Source organism: Equus caballus, chromosome 1, assembly GCF_041296265.1.
Source record: "Equus caballus isolate H_3958 breed thoroughbred chromosome 1, TB-T2T, whole genome shotgun sequence".
Taxonomy (NCBI): Eukaryota; Metazoa; Chordata; class Mammalia; order Perissodactyla; family Equidae; genus Equus; species Equus caballus.
Window position 1 is genome coordinate 150066057 of NC_091684.1, and position 23288 is coordinate 150089344.

General features: G+C 37.1%; 1 protein-coding gene across 2 annotated transcripts in view; it reads left to right on the top strand.

Annotated features, from left to right (window-relative positions):
- Positions 1 to 23288, top strand: part of WDR72 (WD repeat domain 72) — a 219439-nt gene that overhangs the window by 6787 nt on the left and 189364 nt on the right. Inside the window, exons 1-2 of one of the 2 annotated variants that reach the window (XM_070271032.1) lie at positions 4814 to 4902; positions 21163 to 21327. In XM_070271032.1, coding sequence (XP_070127133.1) covers positions 21175 to 21327 — 153 coding nt within the window. In that variant the 5' untranslated portion in view covers positions 4814 to 4902; positions 21163 to 21174. Of the gene's footprint in view, positions 1 to 4813; positions 4903 to 21162; positions 21328 to 23288 lie in introns of those variants that run through there. The other variant, XM_023617119.2, reaches the window with a different exon arrangement.

Sequence of the window (23288 nt, forward strand, 5' to 3'; positions counted from 1 at the left end):
CCCCTTGCCAGGGACATTTCTTTTAGAATAAGTAGAGGCCGGCACATATTAGAAAGTGCCACATTTGCCTGATTTCTGTTGGCCTGTAGCTCCAGTCAAACCCTTCCCTGTCTCCCTGGGCTACCTCTGGGACATGTGCTGCGTTGAAATCATTGCAGTGTAGAAATCTCACTTTGTACTGAGCCTTGTTCCATGACACCACTGTTACAATGGGCTTCTTGTTGTTTTCAAAGTCCTGCTGCTCTGAAAACACTCTTGCCCATGCATGTACTTCCACACATGTAATGAGTAGGTTTTGTAGGTTAAGTAGAGAAAATCTACTTATACATTTACCCTTGGATTAATGAGTGATTTGGCACCTTAACCACCCCTGTATTTGAACCGAAGTTGTTTTTGTTTTGTTTTTAAAGAAATAGGTGGAATGGCTTGTCTGTAAACAGGAACTGTAAATTGTAAACAGGTAGTGGTGTCATTGTTGTATACTCTCACTCTCAAGCCCTTTGAGAAGTGAGATTGTCCTTGAAGTCAGACAGATTTTTTTTTTTTTTTTAAAGATTTTATTTTTTCCTTTTTCTCCCCAATGCCCCCCGGTACATAGTTGTGTATTCTTCGTTGTGGGTTCTTCTAGTTGTGGCATGTGGGACGCTGCCTCAGCGTGGTGTGATGAGCAGTGCCATGTCCGCACCCAGGATTCGAACCAACGAAACACTGGGCCGCCTGCAGCAGAGCACGCAAACTTAACCACTCGGCCACGGGGCCAGCCCCTGAAGTCAGACAGATTTAAGGATGTAATCCTAGCCAAGGGATTTAGATTCACCAAGTCTCCTTTCTTAATAACACCAATGGTAGGTGTGCAGATTAAATGAGATAATGCGTGGGAAAGCCCCCAGCACAATGTCTGGAATGCCCATGATTCTAGTTGCCATTCAGTAAACACTTGAATTGAATTTGCAACACTATGTCTTTTCTGTTTTTTAATTGAACACTGCTCATCAAATCTCTCCAGGCTTATTTTTCACCTTTTATTTATTTATTTATTTTGTGAGGAAGATTGGCCTTGAGCTAACTTCTGTTGCCAATCTTCCTCTTCTTGCTTGAGGAACATTGTTGTTGACCTAACATCTGTGCCGATCTTCCTCTATTTTATGTGGGATGCTGCCACAGTGTGGCTTGACGAGTGGTGCTAGGTCCTCGCCTGGGATCCAAACCTGCAAACCCCAGGCCACTCAAGTGGAGCACGTGAACTTAACCACTACACCACTGGGCCAGCCCCAACACTATGTCCTAAGTTTGGGAAGAAAGAGAAAGGACATTTAAGGCAGAAGGTGGGGATGTGTTCTGGGAAAGTAGGAAAGTGGGAAAGTGGGAGGAGCCAGGGCTAGGGAAAATGCTGTAAAGACATGAAGTAGGGGAATACAAAGAGGAGATAGGGCTTATCTTTGCTCATGACAGAAAATCCATTAAGATGAGAAGAATGGTTGCAATGACTCACCTTGTGTGTCTTGAATTAATGCTAGAACGGGCTAGAAGTCCCAGAAAATATGTTTTTAAAAATTTGGGTATTCTGGTAAGGCTAAGATTCCTTTCAATTACGGCCCTCAAATGCTATGCCTCCTTTACCACTCTCTCCAAACCACCATAGAATTCTGCATGCATAAGCCTCCTTGATGTGAATCTGTTTTGGCCAAGCTTCTGCTAGGATTCAGGAGCGGAAGAGGGTGCTTTTAAAGACTTCCCTGGCAGAGGTGTCCCTGTTTTGTGGGCAGAGTCAGAAAACACTAGAATCATGTGCATTAGGGAGGCTTCTCCAAGCAGGACTTGTCTGCATTGGTTCATATCCCTGCCTGTGGAAGAGCCTTCCATCTGTTTATTTGGGGAGGAAAGGATTGCCATAAAGGCAGTGGACTGCCTTCCATTGTCAGCTTGTGCTGAAGTTGAGAAAAGAGAAGTAGATGTCAGGGCCAAGGAAGGAGACAACTGGCCCATGGAAAAACACAGAATTTTTCTAAGAGAGAAGCTGAGGTGTATGGAATATGCCATCAACGACCATGGGAGTGAAGCGAGCTTTGCTCTTGTACCTTGGGAATTCTCATCCCAGCCTACTTTGCAACAGTTATTTATGTACTTATGACTTGACTCATAGGTTGTGAATTCCTAGAGGCCAGGAACCTGTGTTTTTTCATCTTTCATTTAGTAGGGCTTTCAATAAATACCTGTTGAATGAATAAATAACTATATTCTTTTTTAGGGAGCCAATAATGTGGACAGAAAGGAGATTTATTACACAAAGGAAATAGAGAACAGAATTTGGTATATGCCAGTTGCATGATTCAGTATACAATTTAAGTGTATGTCTCAAGAATTGATATGTGTATTATTAAGATTTCTGTTCTGACTAGAAAGAAACAAAATCTGTTAGATGATGTATTAGTTTTCTAGGGCTGCTGTCACAAAGTACCATAAATTGAGTGGCTTAAACAACAGAAATTTATTGTCTATAGTTCTAGAGGTTAGGAGCCTGAAATCAAGGTGTCAGCAGGGTTGGTTCTTTCTGAGGGCTATGAGGAAGAATCTGTCCCATGCCTTACCCCTACCTTCTGGTGGTCTTCTGGCAATCTTTGGTGTTCATTAGCTTATAGAACTATCACCCTATCTCTGCCTTTCATCTTCACGTGGCTCTCTCCCTGTGTGCGTCTGTCTTCAAATTTCCCTGTTTTGTATGAATACTAGTCATATTAGATTAGGGGCCCACTCTAATCCAGCACAACCTCATCTTCACTTAATTATATCTTCAATGACCCCATCTCCAAATAAGGTCACATTCTGAGGTACTGCGGGTTAGGACTTCAACATATGAATTTCAAGGTGGGTTCAATTCAACGCATAACCGATGGGAAGATGGTAGATTTTGTTCTACTTTGCCAATTTGGTCCCTTTGGAGTTTTATCTTCATCTCCCCTGTTTAATTCATTTAATAGAATATACTGTAAATTATGAATAATAAAATGAAATAGTGTAAATGGCAAGGATTCTACTTGTTGTACCACTGTTTACTTAGCAGGATTTTTACACAGATTTTGAGATTTAAAAAGCCTTCCAATAATGGTGGCTAGCATTTATTGAATGCTTACTATCTAATGATTTCCATGGATTATCCAACTTAACTCTCATATCAACCCTATCAGATTGATATTATTATTTATTTACACTTTATTGATGAGGAATCCAATACACAGTTATAAAGTAACCTATCCAAGGCCATACAGTAGTAGAGTTGGCATTGGAATCCAGGCTGACTAACTCTAGGGCCTCATCACTGAGTACCTGCTGTCTCCCTCCTCTTATTACTGCCAAGTAAGGTAGATATTATTCCCATTTCATGGATGAGGAAAATAAAGTTTAACGTCTATAAGATTAGGAATTTGAGCTTAGATGTTATCTCTTAGAGAAATCCTTCCCATGTTTGGTTTCAAGTTCCACTTGTGTTTCCTCCCCAAACACTCTTGCATTTACTTTACATAGCCCTGATCACACCGTTGGTAACTCAGGACTCACCTGTCTCCTTAGACACTGGTGAGCTCCTTGGAGGTTTGTGACTGTCTTTACCCTTCTTGTCTACATCCCTAGAATCTTGCATGGTCTCTTGCACATATAGATACTCATTAAATATTTAGTAACTAAATGTATATAAGTAAGGGCAAAGGAGCCAAAGAAAAAGGAGACCAGTTGAAGATACACAAAATAAGGGTTAAAAAAAGGAGTAACTGAGGTGACAGAAGATGAAATTTGGGCTAAAGATAAAAATGTTATTATAGCAGATTAGTATGGATATCTTAGAAAAATAAGCTAAAAATAAGGAAAAGATGTGGAATGTTCAAGGGATGAGCAGAAGCTCATGTCTAAGTGCCTTGATTTTCTTCGTTAATTGGAAGGAAGGATCACCAACTAAGAGTTTTGGGGTGTAAGGAATTGCCTGGGTTGGGGTGAGGTCTTGAAAGAGTAGAAGAAAAGACTTTACTATGGGAATGGATTAGAGACATGTTTCCCAATATGACTTTAGGTAGTGCACAGCAAACATTTATGGTAATAGACGACTATTTCTTTAAAATGCATTTTGAAAAAAATCTAACCAGCACTTCAAACCCCATGATTTTATATGGATGTTAATGATTAAGATAATTCTAAAAGAAATACTTGTGTGATTTAAATTATTCTTAAATAAGTTAATTTAATACTCTAAAATAAAGTGAGTTAATTTAAAGAAATAGGTAAATAGTTTTAGATTGTATTTGGATATGGCAAAGAAGAATGTGGCTCAAGATTGAAAATAAGTTTATAGATTCACACACAAAAAAACAGTTGTTTTGCCCAGTAGCAGGAATACTTAGTTAAAACTAATTATAACATGACTCAGTTGTAATTACTTTGAGGTCAGGGACAGTGTTTTTCTGTTCTTTGTGTTCTCTGTAGCCCAACCCACCACCTTGAATACATTTGGTTCTTGATGAATATTTGTTGAAGTTATTTAAGAATGGACTAGAACAGAGGTATTTTTTTGTTCATGTTAGATACATCTAGGTTAAACAAAAACAAAACAAAGACTTTGTAAATATTCACAGAGTTAAATGTAGAAATTAAAAGGAAAACAAATCAACTTCTTAAAGCCTAAAACTAAGGCTTTAGAAAAGAGAATTGGAGTTCCATGAAGTTGTTCACTGACTGAATATAAGTAAAAGTGAACGAGCTACCCAGAAAGAAATGAGTTGTCCTTCTCAAATTTCTTTTACAAGCTGAATGCTCATCTCTTTCACAGTGACTATAAATGGAACGGACTTGGCATTAATTCAGCTGTGTTAGCTCTTCTGTACTACAGCTTAATGAGCATGGAGGTGAAGTTTGAAGGTAATACTTTGTGAAAATCTTTGACTCTCAAGGCTGGGAAAGCTTCGAGCTGTGACAAAAACCTCATCGTATAGTTATAGAGATGTGATTTCTTGGCTGTTTTGGGTATTTGGAGTTCAGAGATTAATTTGCATAACTGGTTAATTCTTCTCTTGAACTCTGGGTTATTTTACCATTAACTTTACCTGTCAAGATATTCCCTACCTAAAACGCATTACCTTCTAGAATTTCTTAAGTAGCAATTAATCACTGAATAATGACATGTTTGAAGGAGCTTGGCTTTGATGTTGGTTAGGGGTTAATTCTGAAATAGTCATGCTCCAGTGGGTAGACCAGGTAGATTTTTATGTGTTATTCAAATATGCCTAGGGCAGCCTTAGACTTTGTAGGAACAATTTTTTACCTTTTCTAAGGAGTGATCTGATTACAATCTGTTGATAAAATAAGATCTTTTGCTTTGGGAGCATCTGCAAACAAAAAGGTTGGGGGGACAGGGTTTCTGCTGAAACCAGCTGTGCACAAACCCTTAGGCTCCCGTGGACTCCTGAGGCTGCGTGCTTCATAGTCCCTTGTGGTTCAGATACCTCCGACTCTGGCCTACCCTGCTACCCAGATACTTTCTCTACAGCTTAACTTCTCCTGTTCTTTCATGAAGCCCTACTTTATCCTCTTCCAGTTTATTGCGACTTACTAGCTAGCTGTGTGACATTGACCAAATTGCTTTACTCTAATCTCCAATCTATTTTTTCAGCTTTATTAAGGTATAATTTACATACAATATACAACACCCATTTAAAGTGTACAATTTGATTACTTTTAGCACTCCAACCTTTTTTAACCTAAAGTCTAAATTTAGAAACAAAACTCCCTCTGGGCTCAAGATGACCAGGTTATCTTTTGTGAAGGAAAGAATGATGAAGTAATTCATTTGTATCCCCCATGGTGCCAATGTATGAGGTTTGAAGAAAGTAGGTAGGATTCCTCTCCACTTAAAAGATGGATCAGAGAGATCGTACGACTGGAAGTGGCAGATCTGAAATTCAAGCCCAGATCTGTTTTATCTCAAAGCTTCTGCTACGTTATTTTTACTTTCCTCACAGATGTTTCCTTTAGTCAGGAGGTTACTCTCAGAATTCATGCATGGTGACCGAGAACTTTGTTCTTTGTATTTTTTGATTGGCTGTCCTCAGTCAAGGGGTTCAAGATTTGTCTCTGTCTTTGAGGCTAGTAAGGCAAAGACTCAGTGTCTGGGCGTGTCCCTGAAGAAAGGTATTTATAATGAGGTAAACTATTCCAGTGTTCAGTCCGCACCTGCCGCAAAACCGTATTTGCGTCACACTCATTATTCTACTAGCCTCAGATGAGTCAGAGTGATCAAAACAAATTGTTACAAGGAAGAAGATGAAGGTGAGAAGGAGGATGGGTCTGTAATGTGTGTTGTTTTGTGCTTGCCAGGTATCGTATTTATGGGGAAAGGACCAGGAAGTGCTAGCCCAGCTTTTAAAGTCAGTGGAGGCCACATTGGAACCTGAATATAAGAGATTTTACTGTTGTTGTTTTGCTTGACTTCAAAAAATATTTTGGGGGCCAGCCTGGTGGCACAGCAGTTAGGTGCGCATGTTCGGCTTCGGTGGCCTGGGGTTCGCAGGTTCAGATCCTGGGTTCGACATGCCACCGCTTGGCACGCCATGCTGTGGTAGGCGTCCCACATATAAAGTAGAGGAAGATGGGCATGGATGTTGGCTCAGGGCTAATCTTCCTCAGCAAAAAAGAGGAGGATTGGCAGCAGTTAGCTCAGGGCTAATCTTCCTCCAAAAAAAAAAAAATTTTTTTTAAGAAGCACCAAAATAACGAAGAATTTTGCTTAGCAGATCACTAAAATTTTCAGGTAGGGAAGTCTGGGTCATCTTTGTCATGGTGTGCAGGGGGAGAGTTCTAAGCAGGTTGAAAGTAGACCTGCTTCTGGTTCTTGCTCAGCTACTCTCTGCCTGGGTTACTCTGGCCAAGTAACTTTCCTGGGTCTTGTTCCTTCATCTGTAGAAGGAGGGAGGGGAGTGATACTGAGTTCCAGGGCTCCCATTTGGCTGTAGCCTAGGGTTGACAGTGGCCCTAGGATACCCAGTTAACTTTGGATTTCAGATAAACAATAAATAATTTTTTATAAGCGTGTCCCATGCAATAGGCAGTGTTTTCTTTTTAGTGTAAACTTGTCCCAAATATTTCTTAGAACATACTTATGCTAAAAAAATTATTTGTTGTTTATCTGAAATTCAAATTTATCTAGACATCTTGTATTTTTATTTGCTAAATCTTACAGCCCTAGTTTGACCTGGAGTCATTGATTAAAAGATCATCATAGATTTTAGAAGTAATATTAACAAATTTTACATTTTCATGGCCAAATAATCTAGTATATGCCCACAATATTTTTGAGAAAAGAAACTGTAGTTACCGTATTGCAAAAGTAAGGAAAGAAATCTCACACCGAGAAAGGTATTGCTAGAAAGTGATAGTCACATTCTCTGCCCCCGGTATAAAATTATAGTAATTCATTGCCTCATTCATTCATTCATTCAAGAAACAGTTACTGAGTACCAATTATGAACAAGGAATTATGCGCATTTTCTGTGAAGAATCACCTGTCCTCACATCAGTTTTCCAAGGTAATTATCTTTCCCATTCTGTCACGAGAAAGCTGAAGTTCAAAGAATATTTGCTAGCTGTTAAGGGAGGAAAAAGACAAAAATCTGTCTGACTCTATTCTATTTTCTTGCCTCTTTTCTTCATAATAAAGTATATGTTGAATTAACTTAATGGAGATGTTGGTGTGCTGGATATGACCTAATAATCATCCTAGAATCAGAAACCTTATATTTCCATCCATTTGGAGGGAACACAAAGAGGGGAGCAGGAGAGGTAACTTTCCTCAGAATCTAGTTCTACCAGAACAAGAAGACTCTCTGGTTGTAGGAAAGTCTCATCACCTTTTCTCTACTTCCTCATAAGCAAAATAAGAGTTTAACTCCACATTCTTAAAGTTTCTTCCAGTTTCTGGTGAACTATTGCTCCATTTTCAAGATGAAATACAGTCACTTAAGAAATATTTATTGAATGTCATGTGTGTGGCGGGCAGTGTGCTAGTGACTAGGGATCAGACATTGAAAAGACATACCCATCCTTTGTCAGCCGCAATTTACAAGTTTGTCGGTGTTTCCTTACTGGTGAGTTAAGAGCCCCTGTGGTTTGGGAGGCGATTAGTAAGCTCACATTGTTAGATTAGGTAGCCCTTTGCTATTTCTACTTAAAAATATATTATTTTTTAAAATTTCCCTTTAAAATGGAACAGTTTGGGAGCTTCCAGGTGCTCATGACGAGAGTTTGTGCAATCAGTGTGACTGCATCACCAGGAGGTTTATTTCTTAGTTATAAGTATTGTTTTCCAAACTCTGTAATTAATGGTTTGGACCTAGCTTTTAAATTATTTGTGTTCCTAGACAAGTTTTACTTAATTCAATGTTTCCCATCCTTTTTCACGTCAAAGTATAAACACAGAAAATGATTGTCTTTGTACACACACTGGGTTGAGGGTTTCAATTTCTCTCACGCCTCATATCAACTATTCACGGGCCAGTATGTGCCATGGCATACAGCTAGGGAAGCTCTGTTTTAATTTATATTATAGTCAGCTATTGGGTATAGAAAGGAAGCACAGAAATCTGTTGTTGAAATCCTGTGTCACTGAAAGTGAAAACAGTAAGAATGCTGCAGATTCATTACGAGAAGGAATCCTTCAATCCGTAAAGTGCGTTCATCTGATAAAGAGTCTTGTATAGAACATCAAACCGTCACTAGGACTTTAAAATCAATATTAAAAAGGGGAAAATCAGAACAATTTCATTGAATATGGCTTTTTCTGAAAAGGAAAAATATTCACAAACTTCATGTATTTTGAAAGACTAAAAACCATTTGCAAATAAAAGTCTGAAGCTTCCTCTCTAATTTAGAAACACAACGTGGAAATTATAAAAATGATTCCTTTGACTTTATTAACCATATAAGATAGGAAATCCAAACATTATGTCACAGATGCAGTTTTGGTTTTATTTCCTATGTACCTAAATTTCAATCTATATTTAAATACGTAATATTAAAATAACATATTTAAATTTAATGTTATGGTTTTTGTTATAGTTAGGAATAAATTGAATTTATCTTTATATATAAAAATATATCAAAATCAGCTTTGTAATACATAGTTTAATAATTACTAGATCTAAAATAATCTTTTTCCTTAAAATTATTTTTCATTATACTTTTCAGAAATAAGAAAATAATAAATATATATGTATGAAAGGGGTTTTGAGAGATTATATATTGTTGAAAAAGGGGATGAAAATCAGAAGGATGGGAAAGATGATAAAACACCAGCTACTCTCTATAGGTCACAACACACTCTTATCTGTGTTCCCATGGCACTTATACATGTCCAGAGCACTTGTTACATAGTAAAGTCACTTTGGGAAGACCAGTGGAATATGTATAGATATCTATATATCTCTATATATTCAACTATATAACTAGTGAGTAATTCATTTACATGGGGGATTCTACCTCTGAGAATCCATTGTGACATCTGAGTAGACTGCATTCAAAACTTTGTGTAGAAATTATTTGAGAGTCACTTATGGGTATAGTTTTGTGTGTGAGTGTTTATATAATTATTTAAATAGCTATACTGATTATATGATAAGCTATTGATTATATTGTTTATATGAGTTAGAAAATACAATATTAAAATCTAAAATGTTGTGCTTGGTACTGTGACTAGATCCAAATGAGAGAAATTTGTTTGCCCTTTATAATGTAGTCTGTAACTTTATTCCTGTCTATGTAACATTTTGTGTGTGTGTGAGGAAGATTGGCCTAGCGCTAACATCTGTTGCCGATCTTCCTCTTTTTGCATGAGGAAGATTGTCGCTAAGCCAACATCTGTGCCAATCTTCCTCTATTTTATGTGGGATGCTGCCACAGCAGGGCTTGATGAGCGGTGCTAGATCCGCTCCCGGGATCCAAACCTGTGAACCCCAGGCCTCTGAAGCGGAGCATATGAACCTAACTGCTATACCACCGGGCCAGCCCCCAAGTATTTTTTTTTTTTAATGTCTACTTTTTTTTCTCCAATGGAAGTATTTATTTTAAATTGCCTTTAAATAGACCAGATTTAGAAATCATTTAAGGACCTATAAACATCTATCCATAGTCTTGATTTAGACATTCCAAAACATCAGTTGGGTACTCAAATTTGTACAATAATTATAAATTATAAATTGTATAAATACAATAATTATAAACTGGGATAGAGGTTTGTAATCCTTTTCCAAAGATTTTAAAACTCATCTAGACAGATAATCATTTGAAACGGGACAGTATACTTCTGTCAGGAGCATAACTTACTCCCCCACATCACAGAGTTTCCCTCTAGGTTAGAGACTCTACAATAGACCTTTTTCTCTGAGGTTTATTTTTGATTAGAGATTCCTGGGGAATTGTACAGGATCTCAGAAGATATAGATTTGCTCTCTCTCCTATTGATAGCAAGGCTCTAAGTTTCTGGGGTCACTTTTAAAAGTTTGCTGCAAGAAAAAAAAAGAATCTGAAAAAATAACTTAGGAGATATGCAGCCTTTTAATCAGTTACTTATTCTCACTGTACAATTTGCCTAGTCTCTCAGAATTAGAGGTAATCTGAAGAGTTGTCTAGACCACGTTTCTCATTGTCAGCTTTCTTAGAAGCAAGGGGGATTAGATAGTGATCCTCAAGGACACTCTTGCCCTAAATTCTAGATTTATGGAAGTTTATAATGTCAGTGATATATGTAAGGCATAATGATAGCATAATATGTATATTTATACCCATATGCTTTTATTTACATCATTGAATTTATTTCTCATAAGAATACTGAGATGTAGGCATTGCAGGTGATAGTATCCTCATTTTACTACATATTGCTTTTATAGTCTGGAAATAAGGATAATAAGAGGTAATAGAAGCCTTAGAACTATGTCTCTGAATTCCAGGTCTGTTTTCACTACTGTTAGCAATCTGGATTGTTCAGGATGAATTCTGGTTAAGACGTGATTTCTTGTGGCTTTGGCCTTGGTGCTTTTTGTTTTCTAATTTGGATGTGTTAGGAATCCTATGACTATTAGGGATTTTAATATTTGAAATTCTTTGACTTATTTGATTTTCTAAACTCTGAGCACCTTGTATTTTGATACATTCCTAAGTATTTGTAAATATTTGAATGGGTGGATGCTTTCCCAGATGTGAGTCTTTAGACTATAATATATATTTCCATTCATTTATTCATCCATTCAGCAAATAGTTGTTGACTACCTGTCTGTCCCAGCCCTTTTCTGGGCCCTGAGAATACAGCAATGGACAAATCAGACAGAAGTTCCTGCTTTCAGAGGATTTAAAGTCTATTGAATTTAAGATGAATTTAATTTGAATAAGCAAAAGTGTAAAGCAAAAGTGTAATGGTGAAAAAGTTTGATATATGGGTAACTGTTGCTATTATCCAGAAGTATGGGAGCTAATATAAAAATAATAGTAATTTACTGAATTCCGCTCTGTGCTCTTCATTATAAGCATGCTCTCACTTCAACCTCACAACCACTCTGAGCTAGGTGTTGTTGTTATTCCCAGGTTATAGAGGAGAAAATTGAAGCTCAGAGGGATTAAGGGGCTCACATTTAATTCTAAGCCAATTTAAAGCTCATACTCTTAGCCAACTCTGTCCCTCTCGAAATATAGAGCTTAAAAATAATAAAGAAAAGAATTTATTCAACCAATATTTACCACTTTCCTATGTTCAGAGCACTGTGCTTCAGGCACTGTAGGAAATATAATAATGTCTAAGACATGATTCCTATCTTTCACAAAGAATATAAAAGGAAGAAGCATCAAGATCAGTTTGGTTAAAAGAATATTTATCAAGTGCCCACTATGGGCCAGGCGTTACACTAAGCAAGGTCTGGTCTATATTCTTGGGGGAATTGTATCATTTCTTTGGGGAGACATCAATGCAGAGTAGATAATTTCAAGGGATGTTAAAAAACCAGAATAATACAAAGTGGCTGATTGTTGCGTAGACAAAGTTGCAGTGAATCAAGTAAGAGAAGCTAATTTTCCAGAGTAATAGGGATGTAAATAACTCACTTCAGGAATTATTTATCTTTAGTATCATGTTAATCATTACAAATGTATTAATTTCCTGGTAAATGTTCCCCAAATTTCTTTCTGCTGTGGTTGTACTTAGCAGTCTAGACAAGTTGCCTTGCCTACGCTTTCCTAGGTAAAGTTAAAAAGGTATCAGGAGAGTCCTTGGACAAGAGTCAGGTGTACATTGCCTAAGGAGAAAAAAAATGCCTAGTTTCCTTTGGAGGGATGTGACCATGAGCACTCTCTTTTCTACAGCTTCTTAGTTCTGAGAAGCACATATTAGCCAAGCCAGGAGTGGAGGTCAAAATGCAAATGATTTTTGAATGGTGATTTTCATTGTAATTCTAGGCACTACGGTGAAAAGACTAATACAAAGTTAGGAGTAGTGATTCTTAGTAGCAGAATGTTAAACACACCCATGTGGGTCCTTCTCACTACCAGCTTTGCAATCTTCACTTGTGTCACATTCATCTGATATTCATGGGTCTGAGCTGTTCCCCCAAAGTGAATTTTCCTGATAAGTGAAACTTACTATCTATTTAACTCTTTGTCTTAGATATTGTTAAAACTACTACTTTCTGCTTTTCTGCCTTCTTAAACAGAGTGTATTAGGCATTTCATCATCTTTTATTCAGCCAGATCGGGGCCATGATGGGCAGTAACTGTCCTGAGCTGGAATACCATGGAACCCCCAGGAGTGGTGGAGATTTGAGCCGATTTGCTCTTACACTACGAGCCCCAAGACTGCCAGATTTTGCCACTCTACCAACAAGTTTTGTGGGGGTTTTAGTCTTCTGTTTCTTTGTTTTGATTCACTTTTTTCCTCTGCTTGCTTCAGTTGGAAATCATTATGTTCCAACTTTCTTTGCTTCTTGCTCCCCCTCTCTCATCTGTTGATTTGAATACAAGTGAGCTGTTATATGAGCTGTCATTTTACTTAGAAGAATTTATGTGGATTTGCCCTATGTTTTCATATGTAAAGATGTACCTGCTAATTCCTAAGATTATACTCCAATATAAAGTTTTTGCTAAAATGGGTGTGTGTAGCTTTACTTTTTAATGGTTACGGGTATATTTGTGTTGTCTATTTCATGTCATTTGGTTCTAGTAATCTGTACTTCTATAAAAATTATTTCACTTAATCTTTCCAAATTTTTGGCATACAGTTACTTATAATATTCCCATTTAACATATTTATGTTAAATTATTTTTTCTTTATATTATTTTTTAGTGTTTTTAATTACTTCCTTATCAAACTTATCAAACTTGCCATAGATTTACTCATATTATTTCAATTTTCAAAGAACAAGGTTTTGGCTGTGTAGATTGTTTCCTTTTTAAAAAATTATTATTATATTAATGTGTGATCTTGTCTGTATTGTTTTCTTCTGCATTCTTTGGATTTACCCTGCTCTCTCTCTTTTGTTTTTTCTTTTTGGTGAGGAAGATTTGCTCTAACATCTGTTGCTACTCTTCCTGTCTTTTGTTGGTTGGTTGGTTGGGTTTTTTTTTTTTTTTTTGCTTTAAGGAAGATTTGCCCTGAGCTAACATCTGTGCCAATCTTCCTCTATTTTGTATGTGGGTCATGCCACAGCATGGCTTGATGAATGGTGTATGTCCATGCCCAGGATCTGAACCCGCGAACCCTGGCTACCGAAGCAGAGTGTGCCAGACTTAACTACTATGCCACAGGGCTAGCCCCTATGCTGCTCTTCTTTTATATAAGATTTTAATTTAGATGCTTAGCTCATTAATTTTCCATCTTTTTTTTCTTACTACTTGCATTTAAGGCTATAATTTCCCTTCTAATACAAAATCTACATCTGAAAAGTTTCATTATACAAAGTCTTCATTGTCTTTTGTGTCTTAATAATATCTAATTTTCATCATGTTTCCTTGATACCACAAGGAACATTTAGAATATATTTATGTTAGTTTCCAAATATTTAGGGAGGGAGAATTTCAAACTTGTGTTGTGTGTGTCTGTTGAGCTAAGCTTTCAGATTTATATTCATTTTGGTCATGATTATCTTGCCTATTTTGGATTGTCTCATCAGACAGTTTTCAAAGTAAAAAAAAATTAAAAGAAAGAGAAAAAGGAAAAAAAGGAAAATGCAGGAGTGGTTTATGATTGCCTTCTGCTGCATGATGTGTGGGTTCAAACCACGTGTGCTCTGGTCTGTGGTGTCGCAATCACCAAATACCTGTGAAATGTAAGTGCCCCTGTGGGTATTGTGGATGAGAAGCCACTATCAGGACAGAATATGGAGGGACTGAAGGGTTTCATATATGCAAAGGTGTCAGACAAAGATGTGTTTTATCTCCTTATCAGGTTAATCTGTATTCAGAACATATCATACAAAAAACTAGGCTAGACTCAGATGAAGGAGTGAAAATTGGAGGAAGAAATATCAATAATCTAAGATATACAGATGGCACCATCTTACTGGCAGAAAGCAGAAATGACTTGAAATGATGTCTGACGAAAGTGAAAGAAGAAAGTGCCAAAGCAGGACTGCATTTGAACATCAAGAAGACAAAATCATGACTACAGAAGAACTACACAACTTTAACATAGACAATGAAGACACTGAAATTGTTAAAGATTTTGTTTACCTTGAGTCAGTCATCAATTTAAATGGAGACTGAAGCCAAGAAATCAAAAGAAGACTGAGACTCAGAAGGGCAGCAATGAAAGAATTAGGAAAGATCATCAACGTAAGGAAGTGTCCTTAGAGACGAAGGCCAAGATTATCCACACCCTCGTATTCCCAATTACTATGTACGGGTCTGAAAGCTGGACAGTGAAGAAGGCTGACAGGAAAAAAATGGATTCATTTGAAGTATGGCATTGGAGGAGAGCTCTATGGATACCCTGGACTGCCCGATAAAGGAGTGGGTCCTAGAGCAAATTAAGCCCGAAGCACCGCTGGAGGCAAAAATGATACAATTAAGGCTATCCTACTTTGGGCACCTCATGAGAAGGCAGGACTCTTTGGAAAAAGACAGTAATGCAGGGAAAAATTGAAGGTAGCAGGAAAAGAGGAAGACCAAAACTGAGATAATGGATTGACTCCATAAGGGAAGCCATAGGCATGAGGCTACAGAAGCTGAGAAGGGCTGTAGCGGACGGGACATTGCGGCCATCACTCATTCATGAGGTCACCAGGAGGTGGAGCTGACATGACTTATGTAACAATAACAAAGTTGCCTATATGATATAAAATCCTTTGGGACCCGTTGAGACATATTTTGTGATCTAAAATGGTCAGTTTTATAAATGTTATATATATGATTTAATAGGATCTTTTTCAATACCTGGGAGCAGGAATCTCTGTATGTCCATAACATTATAAACCCAAATTATGTGCTTCAAGTGTTTTCTCTCCTTGCATTTTTTTTGTCTGCTTGATCTATTTATTACTAATGCAGATATGTAAAATCTGCCTCTTTAATAGTAAATTTATCAACTTTTCTTTGCAAGATCGTGTTTTATGTATTTTGAAGCTCTTCTATTGAGTACCTACAGATTGGAGATCTTATTCTTTTCTGGTGAATGATTTATTTAATCATTATATAGTGACCTTTTTCCCCTTCTCCAGTAATGCTTTTACCCTACAGCCTATTTTGTCTAAAATTGTATCAGTTTTCTTTCATTATTATTTGCCTGGTTTATGATTGCCCATCTCTTATTTTCAAACTTTCTATGTTAATACTTCAGGAATTTCTTATAAATAGGATATGGTAGGATATAATCTAATTGAGAATCTTTGTCTTTTAACTAATAAGTTTAATTTATCTATTTATTGTAAATTCTGATATGTTTGGATGTGAATTTACCAATTAGTTTTACGTTTTCTATTTTCCATGCTTGTTTGCTGTAATAAAATTTTTTCTTCTATTGGATTGATAATTTTTCTTTATTTCCTTTTACCACCTAAAGGTTTGAAGGTTACACACAATTTTTTTTTTCTTTTAGCATCTTGTCATGAATTCTTCCCTTAAGAAAATTTAATCAGTATCTCTGCTCTCTTTGCATGCATACAAGACCATTCGAATGCTTTAACGTTCCACTTCCTTTTCTTTCATATTCTTATCTGGACTTTTAATTTACCTCTTTAATTTCCTCAGTTAGTCACTTCATCATTATTAGTATTATTATTTTACAAATAATGCTCATTTAGATTTACTTGTGTGCTTACTGATTTCTGATTACTGCTGCATCTTGTATTCCATTTTATTCCTTTCTTTTTGATTTAATATATTTTCCCTAAAGCACATCCTTTCATAATTGTTTCAGCAAGGTCTGTAAATGCTCTATTTTCTCTGGCCTTATTTATTGGAGAAATGTCTTTATAGTGCCCTCACATTAAATGATAACTAGATACAAAAACCTAGATTGACATTCACCTCCCTTCAGCATTTTGCAGGTAAAATTCCAGTAGCTTCTGGCCATCATTTTGCTGTGGAGAAATTTGCTTTAGGCATACTTACTGTTTCTTTTTTGGGTCATTTCATTTCTTTCACACTTTGCTTCTAGTATACTGCAGTTTCTCCAAGATGTGCTTTGGTGTCTATTTTTGTTTTAATCTTTAATGCTTATTGGATTCTTGAATCTAAGTTTTCATATTTTTGAAACATTTTGGAAAATTGTCTATCATTAATTATTTAATTTTATTTATATATATAGTGTGTGTTTTTTTGAGGAAGATTAGCCCTGAGCTAACATCCACTTCTAATCCTCCTCTTTTTTGCGGAGGAAGATTGGCCCTGAGCTAATGTCTGTGCTCATCTTCCTTTATTTTGCGTGTGGGATGCCTGCCACAGCATGGCTTGATAAGCGGTACGTAGGTCCGTGCCCAGGATCCAAACCAGCGAACCCTGGGCCACCGAATTGGAGCACGTGAACTTAACCACTATGCCACCAGGCCAGCCCTAATGATATATTTTTAAAAACAATCTCAGACTTACAGATAAATAGTAGGTATGGTTCACAGAACTGTTTACCTGAAAATTATTTGTGTAAGTTGCGAATTTGTTACCTCATCTTTTCAGAATACTTTATGTTTCCCAGAACAAAAACATTCTCCTACACAATCACAATAAATCCTTAAAGTTAGGAAATTAACATTGATATATTACTTCCATACAGTCCCTATACCCCAATCAAGTTTTTTCCACTTACACCAATAATATCAGTTATAGCAAAAGAATCCAGTCTAGAATCACATGTTGCATTTAGTTGTCACGTCTCCTGAGTTTCCTTTAGTTGGAGTAGTTTCTCAGTCTTCCTTTGACTTTCATGACCTTGACATGTTAGAAGATTACAGGCCAGTTATTTTGTAGAGAGTCCTTCAATTTGTATTTGTCATGATTAGATCCAGGTCATGCATCTTTGGCAGAAATATTGCAGAAATGATGTTGTGTTCTTCTCATTGCATCCTATCACGTGGCACATGAATTTGCTTTGTCCTATCACTGGTGGCTAACTTTCATCACTTGATTAAGGAGGTATCTGCAAGGATTTTCCACTGTAAAGTTACTCTTTTCCCTTTTGTAATTAGTAATTATCAGTGTGAACTCATGGTTTCCTATTTTATTCAAGGAGTTATAATCTATTCCTCACATTATTTATTTTAATGCTCACGTTGTCCATAATTTGCCAGTGGGAGCCTCTTCAAGTTGGCTCCCATGTCTTTTTGCTGTGTCTCCCTCATTCATAGAGCACTTCCTTGCTTTCAACAACATGTTCCAGTATCATCTTGTGTTTTCCCTGCTTCACGCCTGGAATCAACTAACTTCCCAAGAAACCCTGGTTCCTCTTATAGAGAATAGTGTGTAGAAGATGGTAAGTGAGCTCATTGCCATTGCTGCTGCCCCTCAGCCCTCAGCAAACAGAAATAAGAAATGTGTGTGTTTGTGTCTGTTTACATCTACGTTTATTTCACACCAAGACCTCTGATTCCACTACAACACCACAGGGATCATTCTAGTTTTCTTCCTTTCTATATTTCTGACTCCCTTTTCTCATGGTAAGAAATCTGGTTCCTGTTATCCTAGTAATATCTTACTTATTTGATCATTTACCCTTTATGCAGCCAATTTTCTGCTGCCCTGTCCTCTATATGCATGCCCTCCTGATCATTATATATCTTCATCATCCCTTGTGAAGCTGTTCACTGACCCCATGTGTGACTACCCTGCAGCCCCCCTGTGTTCCCTCATTATGTCTGGTTATACTTTTGGGCAGTAGCCCTCCTTACCCCTCCATGATGTGCTGAACTTCCCCCAACATGCACACCTTTCTTATCTTCTCTGGGCTGCAGCACTCTATGCCTGGCCATCCTTGTAAATGAACGTCTTCCTCACTCTGCCCAGCCTCTGACCTCTTTGCCTATACCTCCCTCCCCAAGATGAACACCATCATTCTCTGCTTGGGCTCTAGCACTCCACACTGGATTTCTCTTCCGTATGAATATGCTTCCCACCCTACACAGGCACTGACCTCCCACACCAGGGTCCCTTCCTTTGCCATCCTCATCCCTTTTAGGCTCATGACAACCCTTGTTGAGGCAGCTCATTGTGTGAACTCCTTCCTTACCTTGCTCAGGCTCCAACACTCAGTACAAGACAGGCTTGCACACTATATTCCTCTTCACCCTGCCTGGGCTGTGCAACTCACATGGAACTGCCCCATGTGTGAACACCCTATTCACTCTCCCTGGGCTCTGACTCCACATGCATCTGCTATAAGGATGCCCTCTTTATGCAGTTTGACCTCCCACGCCCTACTCATGCCCTCTCTACCTGATAGTTTTAGGACTGAAATAGCCAGAAAGAGAGAGTTCTACCTTTTTTTGGAGCTTATGTTAGATAAATGTTGTGTTATCATTTTATCATCTATAGCTCTTAACATCCTGATTAATATTAATTTCTCTGATTTTTTTTCATTCATTTTCTAATTCTTTTCCATTTCTTGCTGTATTCTGTGTAATTTCTTGAGAATTCTCTTTAAATCTATTGATTCTTCACTTGAGTCTATTCTGATTTATCCTATTAATTGACATTTGTTATATTCCAATGATTATATTTTATTTCTAAAGGTAGTATTGTTTCTTTTAAAATTTTGCCTGTTTATTTTTTTATAGGCTGTCTTTTTTCGTAGGGTTTTAAATTTCTTTGTCTCTTTGATAGTTTATAATAAATTTAATATATTCGTTCTTTTGCAATGTGTTTTTAGATTGTTTTCTTATCATTATTTCCTGGAATACTAATTGCTCTTTTTGCTCTGGTTTATTATTTCCTGAATGTTTTTTCATTTTTAATTGTGAGCTTATTTGCCACTGGGGTTGTTTGTTTCTGTGGAAATCATATGCAATCTTGGTTGTGGAAGTGTCTTCCAAAATGCTTTCTTTTTTTTAAACAGCTTTATTAAAATATAATTGACATGCAATATGTTTGTTTGTATATACAAATATATGTATGTATATATTTATATATAGGTATTGAAAATGTACATTTGATGAGGTTGTGTGTGTGTGTGTGAGGAAGATTGGCCTTGAGCTAACATCTGTTTCCAGTCCTCCTCTTTCTCCTTGAGCAAGATTGTCTCTGAGCCCACATCTGTGCCAATCTTCCTCCACTTTATGTGGGATGCTGCCAAGGCACGGCCTGACTAGCAGGGCTAGGTTCACACTCGGGATCTGAATGCACCAACTCTGGGCCACCAAAGCAGAGCATGCAAACTTAACCACCATGCCACTATACCACCGGGCTGGCCCCTCTTTGACATTTTTTAATGACATTAATGTCATATATACTTAGAGGAGAAAATTTACTGATTTATTCTAAGGACTTAAAGTGTTATTCATCCCCAAATTATTTGTATTTCAGAAAATAATGCCTATTTGGAGAACATTTAACTCAATGGTTCAAAAATGTAATGCTCATATTACTGGGTTATATTTCAGATTATTTTGGGTGGTGCACAGGCAAGCAGTTTTTGGTAATTATGTGTTCATTTTAACCCTTGTAACTAGCAAATGAAGGTAGTGATTTTTCTAAAAGTATTGTTTAGGAAGATACCAAATATAAATATAAAAATAAAAATTATTATTATAAATAGCAAAGGTCGAACATGAATATAGCAGAAATCATAACAGTCTTATATGAATCTTTGAAGACTAGGAAACGTTTTTGGAATAGATTTACTTTTTTTTTTTTTTAAAGATTTTATTTTTCCTTTTTCTCCCAAAGCCCCCCGATACATAGTTGGGTATTTTTAGTTGTGGGTCCTTCTTGTTGTGGCATGTGGGATGCCGCCTCAGCATGGCTTGATGAGCAGTGCCAGGTCCATGCCCAGGATTCAAACCGGTGAAACTCTGGGCCACCTAAGCAGAGGGCACAAACTTAACCATTTGGCCATGGGGTCAGCCCCCTAGATTTACTTTTTAATAGCAAAGTTCAGATATTTGTTATCTAGATGAGGTGACATTTATGGAGAGAGAGTTTGCAAAGCTGTCTTCAAATTATAGTGTGTAGACAGCTCTATTCTGTAGAATAGAATATTATATTCTATATACAGAGTACGACAGCTTATAAGAATATATACAGAATATGACAGCTTTCTGTATACAGAATATAATATTCTATAGGATGTAGAATATTCATATTCTGCTACAATTCATATGCATATCAATAGTAGAATATTCATATTCTACTGTGGGTGGCAACCACCCACAGTAAGAGCTTAGGGAAGAGTGGATAGACTATTCCTAGCCTTCTCTTCATCAGCATCAATAATCAAGAATTGGAATAAAAGTTATTCCTCTTTGATGGATTAACACTGAGCATGGTCATTTCAATGTCTGAAGACTACCTTCTCCTCTAACTGATGGGGAAGCGCCCCACTCCATAGCTCTGGGAGAAAATGTTGTTAAAGTTTATGTCATCATAAATCCACCTTGTGATATGACCAGTTCCCCCAAATTTAAGAATGATGACTGTGTATACCTCTTCCCTCCTCTGTGTGTCCAGGATTCATTCAACATGAGGCCCTCCTTGCAGGCAGTGGCACTCTGGGGGAGGAAGGCCCCTCCACACAGCATCACTGCAATCATGATCACCGATGACCAGCAGACGGTTGTAACTGGGAGTCAAGAGGGGCAGCTTTGTCTCTGGAATCTCTCACCTGAACTAAAGGTTAGTGGAAACTATTCATATTGAAAAAGACAATGCTCACAAAATAAGCACAGCTTGCTTCTTCTACCTGCAGTGACAGTGGAAGTTTGCGTGATTGTTAAAAAGATGCTTACTGAAGTAGTAGATTGGTTTTAATTCTGAATTTGGGGAAAATTAAGTGTTATATGGTGGATCAAGATCATATTGGAAAATTATATTATGAGTATTGCTAATCTTAGCTACCAGCTAAGTGTTATCACCCTTTAAGCTATGCTGAGTTTTACTGTTTTATATCCTGAATTATATGCTTAAGTAACTGAACTACAGACATGTAAGTATAATTCTAAAAATTATGGCTCATTAATCTAAACAAAGGGCATCCTTGAAAACCACTATTAAATAAATGAGTAATATCTTAATTATCTGGGTGTTTCTGTCGGTTTGACCTTCTTGCGATTCTTTTAGTCTCTGCTTGCCTGTGATTTTTTACAGATCACATCAAAAAGCTCTAAATCCAATTTACTATTGTCATCCTCCTATTTCAGAACCTGACCTCACCTAGGATTTGGCCCATTGATTAGCAATTAATTGTCCCTGTCCCAAGTCATAAACATTTAACATATTGGAATAGATATTTGCTTAGCTCCAGCAGCCTCTAGACCCAATTTGAACATTTAAACTAATGACGTACTTAAAGTATACTGCCCTCATTAAGAAGCCTTTTAAAGATCAAAGACTATTTTTAGCCTTTAAAGTTTGTCACTTTAAAACCTAAATTAACAATTAATTGTAATTCTATTTTATAGAGTAATTAATTAACATCTCCCTTCACTGAACAGCTACACTGCAGGACTGCCAAGAAGTGCATAGCAGACCAGCTCAGCTCAATGTTTATGAACATTCCTGAAAGAAGGAACTGGCATTATTGCAACAATTGAGCTTTGAAAATTGGCCTTCACATTTATTATCTCTTATAGTTTAACTCAGACTCCTAAATTACTTGAAATGTCTAAACTACTTTTAATGTTGAAGTGTAGTGTTTTCTGGCTGGGGTAATTGTCTTGTCATATGTAAATTACTATAAGCTTAAGAAATCTGGAATCCTAGCATCTCTATCTTTTCACATATGTTCCTGGAATTTATTCAGCATGCATTTATTGAGTGCATAAGTTAGGCATTATGCTAGGTACCTGAGTTCAGACATGAATAGGAAGACTTTGTGCTGGCTGCCCAAGATATTGCATTATAGTAGAGGACAGACATAGGCTAATGAGGTGCAGTTATGTTATAATACAACATATTCTAAATAGGGAGTAGTCTACACTGCATCTTTAGTGGGAGAAGTTATGCCATGCTTTTCTTAGGAGCAAGTCTTTCGCTTGGGATTAGAGATTCTTAACAGAGAGCGAAATTGACCCACAAGAGACATTTGGTACCATCTACAGATAATTTTGGTTGTCACAGCTAGAGGAAGGGGGATGCTACCGGCATCTAGTGAGTAGGGGCCAGGGATGCTTTAAACATCCTATACTGCACATGAGACCCCTTCACAACAAAGAATTATCCCATCCAAAATACCAATAGTGCCAATATTGAGAAATCCATAGTAGATATAGGAGGGGAATGGGAATCAGATCAGCTGGGGTGGGAAAAAACAAGGAGAACCATTGAAGAGATTTTAGTAGGGGATTGGATCAGCTTTATGTTTTGGAAATTCACTGTCAGGACATTGTGAGAAAGTTAATAACATAAATGTGAGACCAATTAATATGAATGTGAGATTTTCGACGTGCGAGTTTTCCTTCACATTTTCTGTGGCTAACCGTATGATCAGAAAGAATGAACATTTTCTCTGATTTTTCCTAAGAATCTCACCCCTACATGACAACAGATCAACTATTAGCAGGGAACACTCTAGGCTTTTCAAAAATCAAGGGCATTTTTAAATCTCAACCAATCTTGCTACCTGTAAGGCAGTCAAG